At 39.4% G+C, this 8,473-nt stretch overlaps 1 protein-coding gene across 2 annotated transcripts; it reads left to right on the forward strand.

Annotated features, from left to right (window-relative positions):
* The first annotated feature begins 363 nt into the window (after positions 1 to 363).
* Positions 364 to 8,144, forward strand: LOC146368674 (uncharacterized). Of its 2 annotated transcripts, XM_084912264.1 has the most exons (3): positions 364 to 651; positions 3,179 to 3,547; positions 5,308 to 8,144. In XM_084912264.1, the coding sequence occupies exons 1-3, from the start codon at positions 480 to 482 to the stop codon at positions 5,430 to 5,432; spliced, it is 666 nt and encodes a 221-aa protein (XP_084768390.1). In that variant the 5' UTR covers positions 364 to 479; the 3' UTR covers positions 5,433 to 8,144. The 2 variants fall into 2 exon arrangements, with proteins under 2 accessions (XP_084768390.1, XP_084768389.1); XM_084912263.1 differs by lacking the exon at positions 5,308 to 8,144 and having other exon boundaries at positions 365 to 651; positions 3,179 to 4,735.
* The last annotated feature ends 329 nt before the right edge of the window (positions 8,145 to 8,473 follow it).

Genomic DNA, 8,473 nt, shown 5'->3' on the forward strand with positions numbered 1-8,473 from the left:
AGATTTGAAAGACCTGAAAACTAACACAGTGACACAGATGAAGGAGGTTTTACTCCTTTTATTTGATACAGCAGCTGAAAAATAAGCTGCTGCAGTTTCTGCTCTTTTGTCTTTGATATTTTTGTATGAGTATGATGGATTTATTTAGTTGTGTATCAAAAATTAAATGAAAGTCAGCACTGAAAGCTAAACAGTCAAAATAATGTCCTTTATTTTTATTCCACAGCCTGCATGGAGTTTAATTCATTCATGGATCTGTTTTCTCTTCTCACTGCAGCCTTGCTGCTCACAATCATTTATTCATTTACTGCAACAAACCGAGACGTTAAAGAGGAACTAAAGGCAACACTCGTGTACTGCCGGAACCTCACCGCGTGACACAGGCGGAAGTAAACAAAGGAAAGGCGCCATTATCGTCCTACGTGTGTGTGCCTGAGCACAGAGACTGTTGTTGTTGTGTGTGAGCTGCGGCAGCAACAATGCCTTCAGTTCAGTATCTGAGAGAGTTTATCAACGAGCGACTAACTGCTGCTGCTGAACAAATATTCTTGGAGTTTGAAAAAACGATCGTCCAGTACGAGGAAGAGATCGACCGTCAGCGCAGACTGCTGGATATCACCTGGAAACCCGAAATCAAGCTGCACAGGACAGGTGAGTGTCCCTCTGAGGGATCCTGATCACAGCTCTGCGTCCCCCTGTTTCTGATTGTGAGGACTTTTTGGAGATGTGAGTAAGCAAAATGTACTTATGTACCACTTGGTGATGTCCTCATGTGCGACGCGATCGCGAAAACAGCAAACAATTAACACCACGCCGATGTTGTTCACAGGACAGCAAGAGTAAACGATCGGGAGACTCTTGTCGTCGTTATCGGTTTATTTCTCCGGTTTCAGCGTTTTTGCTTCACAACTAAAGCGAGCAGTTTACTTTGTGCACTAACATGGACTCGAGTCAACCAGCGCCACCTCTGGCCAAGTGCCGCAGCCTACAGCCAGATCAACTTGTGACACACATCTGCACCACTTTTGAATTCGTTTCATGCACAACACATTTGTACCTTTCAATTGTGTCTGTTTGTGCGTCATGCAAAGAAACCTTTGAAGAATGAAATGATATCATATATTTATTATTGGCCTACATTTGTACAAAATTCCAAATTATATACACAAAGTCATAGAAATCACCACCCCTGTCCATCATGATTTTAATATTCTCTTTTTCCATAACAATGAAATACACCTTGGACAAATATGACACATCAATAGTTCATTAGTGTTGTCACATCACATCCTGTAAGCAGAGTCTGTCTGTGTCTTTCCTCTGGAAATGAATATTTCCAGCCAATATAGGCAATCCATCAACATGGCTGGAGAGTTGGTGGTTATATACAGTCTGTATAAGTGTGGTCAATCTAATAAACATTTGTAAGGAGACGGCAGTTACTGTGAATTTACAGGACTTTCTCTGTTCATGGGCTAACTTGTGGAGTAGGGTCTGTATTCTCTCTGTATTCATTTGTGGCCTTTTTCCTTGTAGCTGATTTTTAATGAGAGTTGATTTATCTGTTACCTGTGAGGATTCAGCCAACATTTCTGCATTTCTCTCGTATTTTCAACAGCTGATGTCAGTCATCATCAGCACTGACAAGAGGTGTAAACTTTCTGTGTATTTCTGACTGACATTCATACTTTTAAGCCTTGTTTTAACAGTATGCACTGCTCGAAAAATTAAAGGAATGCTTTTTAACCAGAGTATAGCATCAGGTCAGTCAAACTACTGGCATATTGATCTGGTCAGTTAAGTAGCAGAGTGGGTTAGGGACGGGAATCCAAGGACCTGGACTGCTGGGCACTGGCTGTCCTAAAGAACCGGTTCCTGGTAATCCAATTCAAGTAATTCAATTCTTAGTCTGTCTGGTTATTGATCCCACTGTTCTTGCAATACAATCAGCTGATTTTAGTTTGCGTGTGAGAGGAGTGAAATAGCGGCACACTCTGCAACATGGATATGGACATTACATTTATTTTTATTGCACAAAAGGATGAGAACATGATGGTAAAGTAGAAACTGCATCCAGGACAAATCAGCTGCTAACACAACTATGGCTCTGCAAGCACCTGTGCAGTCAGCATGCTAATGCTAAGCTAGCCAAGATCCCAGAGTGACGCTGCAGTTGAGAGCTGACCCCATTAACATTAAAGTTTTGTAATGACTAGTACAATGAGTTACTTTCTTCTAGGAGTAAATACTGCAGTACTGTACTAATTCAAATTAATTTTATGTGCTCCATGTAATATGTGTAGCAACGTTTGTTTTGTTTTTGGGTTTTTTGTCAGCACTGATCACAACAGAGGGGAAATGCGTCTAACATGCACAAATTAATTTGTATGAAGTAATGTCTTTGATGTGCTGCTTAATGATAGCGGTGACTCTCAAAGCAGAGGCAATAAGGATCGAAGACAGAATTGATACAAAATTGGAACATTAAGCGTTATCAATAATCAGTTGGAATCACTAAATTCTTCTCAATTTCCATTCATATCTGGGATGTTATGTTTCATTCCATCTGGTACTACGAGGTTACAACTCTGTCCAGGAGCTCAGTGATGAGCAGATCAAGACCTAGGGGGGGGATCCCCCAGGATGCATCTGTCATTTCATGCCCTACAACAGGGGTGTCCAACTCCAGTCCTCGAGGACTACTATCCTGCAGCTTTTAGATGCATCCCTACCCCAGCACAGCTTAATCAAATGGTTGGAATACCTCTTCAGCATGCCATCAAGTTTGGCAAAGGCCTGGTAACAAGTCATTCATTAGATTCAGTTGTGTTGGAACAAGGCTGCATCTAAAAGCTGCAGGACAGTAGCTCTCAAGGACTGGAGTTGGACACCCCTGCCCTACAAGCAAATAGGGCCAATTGAACTACTGAGTACCATTTTGAGTTGTTGCAGTAAAATTTTTAGGGAGTCCTTGAATTCAGCCACATGGCATCCTTTCATTCCCAACACATACCCAGTCCATGGCACTATAGATATCAAGCTTAATTTAATTTTCCATTTTGATCTGATACATGTTCAAAGTCTTCCTTTATTTTTTGTGCAGTATATTTGCTCAGTATGATTTTTTTTTCTATTTTCACATCACCTTTCTTTTAATTGTCTCCTTTTTCCCCTCCAGATGTCCCACAGCAGCATGTCTGTAAGGAGGAGGAAGTTATCGCTGACCAGCAGCTCTGGAACCAGGAGAGGAGCTCCAATCTGGACCAAGAGGAACCAGAAGCTCCACAGATTAAAGAGGAACAGGAGCAACTCTGTAGCAGTCAGGAAGGAGAGCAGCTGGTACTGAAGGAGGAGACTCATACCTTTATGGTGACTGCTGCTGAGGAAAGAGACCACAGTGAACCAGAACCAACAAGAGACCAACTCAACTGTGTCAGCTCTGCTGTAGCAGTGAGACAATATCAGGGAGGAAGGAAGAAAGATTCACAATCACGAAGAAATAAAAAAAAAGGTCACAATAATGTAGAACACCAACCTACGCCAGACAGTGAGTGCAAGTCTGACAAAAGTAAAAAGTCTTTAAAATGTGATGTTTGTGGAAAAGCCTACAAATATAATTATGAAATGGAAAGACATTATAGAATCCATACAGGGGAGAAGCCGTTTTCCTGTAAAACATGTGGGAAAATGTTTGTACGTAGTGGTTCTGTAGTGAAGCACATGAGAATCCACACAGGTGAGAAACCATATTCTTGCAAAGTGTGTGGGAAAAGTTTTAGACAGACAAATGGTTTGACTGTCCATATGATCACGCACACAGGTGAGAAGCGACATCACTGTGAAATATGTGGGAAAATGTTTGCACGTAGTAATGGCTTATTGAGGCACAAAAAAGTTCACACAAGTGAGAAACCTTATTATTGTAAAACATGTGGGAAAACATTTCCACTTAGAAACTTGTTTTTGATACACACAAAACGTCACACAGGTGAGAAACCATATCATTGTAAAACATGTGGGAAAATGTTCAAGCGTAACAGTCATTTAAAAGAGCACATAAGAATACACACGGGTGAGAAACCATATCATTGTAAAACTTGTGGGAATTCATTTAGATATCGTGCTCACTTGTTGCGTCACATGAAAATACACATATAGAGGTGTACTCTTAACAAAATTAACAGTTTAGCAAGCTGTGTTGAGTGCAAAGTTAAACATAAGTTAGCATGGGAACTAATGGTAAACACAGCATGGTAGTGAGGAGGTTATGGTTAGAGTTTCATTTTAAAAGCAGGTGGAAGTGGCACAGTTTTACAAATTATTCTATTTACAAAATGTTTTAAGGGCATTATCAATTCTGTACCCAAGCAACAGTGATGGGGATAACACCATTGCTTTTTTCAGTAATTAGTAATCTAACTAATTACTATTTCTATCGTTATAATGTTGTTGCTGTTACTGTTACTATGAAGAAAATGCGGTGCAGGCACGTTACAGTTTCTCAACACACAGATGGTTGAAGCTGTGTTCATCTTGCCGGGAGCTAGGGGGTCGAAACAGTCACACAAGTCCCACTGGTTGGCTGAGGAAGAATAAAGTAGTCATGGTAAACCAATTACATGACCAATTTAAGATAACGTGGTGGCACAAATAATTTGTGTGGCATCTTATTTGATGCAGAGTGTTCTGTAAATAGTTTAAAATGGTTATTAAAAAAGTCTTTGCTGCATTTTTAGGTAAATAGTTGCATATAACTTTTTTATTTGCAAAACTCCTGCATAGGTTTTTAAAATGTACAATGTCTATTTGCGTTAAATGTTTGTTGTTGTTGTTACAGTCAAAAAAAAAAATGATTTCATGGGGGTGGGGGGTTGTTTGTTTTGGTTATTTACATATTTTTTTTTAATCAATTGTATTATTGAAAACATAACTGTAAACTCAGATGTGAGGTTGTGCTGAAAAGAATGATACCAAGCAAGGCATGATAAAAAGTTCTTGAAAGGTGAAATGTAGAGGTCAAATCAACCCTGGACCTCAGAGGGTTAAACTTTTTTTCTAAAGTAACACCATAGTTACTTTTCTTTGTATTTAGTTACTTTTATAATATTGTAACTTAGTTAATAGCTTACTTTTTTCAAGAAGTAAGTTATTAACTAACTATAGATAATTACTTTTTCAAAGTAACTTGCCCAACAGTACTGAGGAATACATTTTCTATGTAGAAGTTGTTAAACTGTTTCCTAACTGAATGAAGTGCAAATGTTTGGTTTCTGCTCTTATATCTCTTTTGCACTGCTGTCATTGCAGCTACTACATCACAGAACAGGACACACACCAAGAATACCTGCTTCATCAATGAAATTAATTTCTTTTTGATTTTATTTCATTTCAGGTTGTTTGTTTGTGCTCTGGTTCTGGACAGTAACCTTTGATGTTTAAAGGTGTCTTATAAAAATTTCAAACGTGCATCCATCATTTTAAAAATAAACAGCAGCATGGAAAGGCCAGTGAGTGATAAAATAAATGGAAATAAAATATTTATTTTAGATTTGTGTTTCCGCAGAGTATAGCTTTACCCTGTGTTCTAGTTTGTTGCGTGTAATCCTGTGAGATCAGTCGAACCTCCAGCTGTCAGACTACACTGTGATAAATTTGAGATTTTTTTAAAATGTGCTAACCACTGCACCATCATGCTGCTTTTCCAATTCTTTTAATAAGAATAACTTGAAAGCTCATTTAGATATAATTTTTTTAATGTTGATGTTTATATCATTCATTTGTCTCATTTTCTTTTGGTCATTTAATTCATTGACACTAGTTTTCTGTTACTTTTAGCTTTTTTGTAGATTTTTAGACTCAAGACGTGGTGGGACGCTCATATATAGAGGTAGTTAGCATTTTCATTGATGATTTCTGTTCCTCTGCAAGCGTTAAATTAAACATTTCACCTGTTAAAATCTCCTGTACTTACTGTATTTGAGAAAAAAGTTTCTTGTCAGTCTATCCTCAGTGAAGAGACAATAACTCACATCCTTATTTATTGGGTTGGGTTTTCTCTGGCTTCCTCCATGCAGTTAGTGGGTTAGATTCATTGTATTCTTGCAGAATGTGGGCAGCAGCTTTTGCAGAAACATCTGTGGTCATGTGACACAATTCTGTCTTTCTGTTTCATCCTTACCTCTGCTGCTGTATGAACAAACATTTTGAAGAAGCAGGAAGTAGATTCATCACAAAATAATAGAAGTATGACATTAGCTAGCTGTTATTGTATTTCAGTGAGTAGCTTGTGTCACATGACTGATTATCTTGAATAATTTCTGTTATTTTACACAATAAACATTATTCACTCAAATTGTCACTACAACAAACCCAACTGGGCAGAGGTTTAACAGTGTGTGGCTCCCTCTAGTGGATGTTGTGGAGTATTCTGTTGTCTTTGCTCCAAAGGTTTTTGTACAAAGTTTTGCTGTTTCCTGTCACTGTGGGCTGCAGAGCACAGTAGTACACAGCAGAGTCAGACAGCTGAAGCTTCTGGATCTTCAGAGGAACTGATCTGATGCTGGAATCCAGTGTGGATGAAAATCTCTCCTTGAACTCGTCTGCTGTGTTTCCATCATCCCTGCTAACACGACTCAGGATGAATTTGGGGCTGTTGTTTCCATCCTGTTTGTACCAGAAGAGAGAAGTACCTGTTAAACTGCTGGTGTTATAGAGACAGCCAAGTGTTACTGTGCCTCCTTCAGCAGCAGTCTCTTCTCCTTTTGCTTGCAGCACGTTGTCTTTTTGTGCTCTGCATTCTGTAAAACACCAACAAACAGTATCAGTGTGCTGTTAAAGAATCATGTCAATGTTGATATCAAAGAAACAGAGTTGTGTTCATACCGAGGCACATAGCAGCCAGCAGCACTGAGATGAACAGAGGCGTCATATCTGCAGTGTAGAGTAACTGTGAGCTACAGCAAGTATAAAGAAGCTGTGATCTCTCTGTTTAGTCTTCATCAACACTAAGTTGGTGGATTAGAAGGAGGAGCCTGATCACAGTGACAGGACTCATTCACAGCCCTGTGTTATTCCCCCTGCTGACAGCTTTACACTCAGCACGTCTTTCTGCTGCTCTGCTTTCCTTGGCAGCAGGAAGTCTACAAAGTGAAAAGTCAGTGATCCTTAAACACATCAGTGTGTGAAGGGCGAGTGTGGCTTGTAGTGTTCAGCACTTTGAGAGTCTCAAAGACAAAACTTTTTAATAGAAACACAGTTAAAACTCTGCTGAAGCTGAAAGTCAAGATCAGATAGGAAGTGAATATTAGACTCAGGATCAACTCCAAATGTAGAGCTGTACGTGTCCAAGCCAAAAAGAAGACATCACCCTCCCTGCCTACATATTCAGTGTGACAATGTAGATAGGGAGTCGATGTGTTTCTGACACATGGGATATTTGGGAATAAATCTGAAAGAATAAGTCCTGAATATAAATACACAGCTCAGAGTCCACACAGGTAACAATGAACACTAGGGCTGGGTATCGTCACTGATTTCTAGAATCGATTCCGATTCACAAGGTTCCGAATCGATTCAATCCACGATTCGGTTAGATTTGAATCTGGGAAATTTTGCCTCAGACAGTCAGAAATGTTATTATTCAGATCAGTACATTTATATATTTTTGTATCTATAAAAAGGAAGCTGACACTTGCAAGACTTTATCAAAGGTGTGAGCATCACAGCAGAGGCCTTTGTGTCAAAGTAGCTGAAGATAAAACACAGACACATTTTGCATAATTTTTAAAAGTTTACATTTGTTCAGAAGCCTACTGAACAGCAGAAATTCGGTTTCATTTTCGGAAGTAAAAGAAAAAAAAAACAGCGGCCGACAGCGCTGTAAACAACGGTAGACTTGTGCGTAACAAGCAAGCAAATAATGCAGAAAACAGATTTTTAGACAGGAAACTGTTCTTGAAGTACAGAGAGAGAGAGAGAGAGAGAGCTGTGCATGAAGTGTGATTTTATCGTGGTGGAAGAAAAACAGCAAAAGTCAGAGTGAATTCATGACGATGTTTATGGGAAGTTTGGATCTTCTTTTGCTGCTGGTTCAGTCAATATTGTCTGGAGAGAGATCAAACTAACAGCTTTAGAATCAGCGCAAAAAGGACGTAAACACAAAGCGCGGACCTGCTGAAACATCGGAATCAGCGAGCTGTCGGATTTCAACCCCGACCGTGTCCGTGCCGTCGGGTGAGAAACGCGACATCTCACTGATTCTGATCCGTCGGCGGGTCCGCGCTTCGTGTTTACGTCTTTGTGCAGAATCCGTGTTCCTGCTCTCATTTACTGTTTTAGCTGTTTGGTGGTTGTTGAAATTTTGTGAGGTTTAACCTGAGATTCTGGCATTTTGGGCAAAATAAATTTATATTAAAAAATCGATTCAGGATTTTAATGAATCGATATCACGTTATCCAAGCCAGAATCGATATTA

Source organism: Perissodus microlepis, chromosome 18 (assembly GCF_051167445.1).
Source record: "Perissodus microlepis isolate ML-2025 ecotype Zambia chromosome 18, ASM5116744v1, whole genome shotgun sequence".
In the NCBI taxonomy this organism is placed as follows: domain Eukaryota; kingdom Metazoa; phylum Chordata; class Actinopteri; order Cichliformes; family Cichlidae; genus Perissodus; species Perissodus microlepis.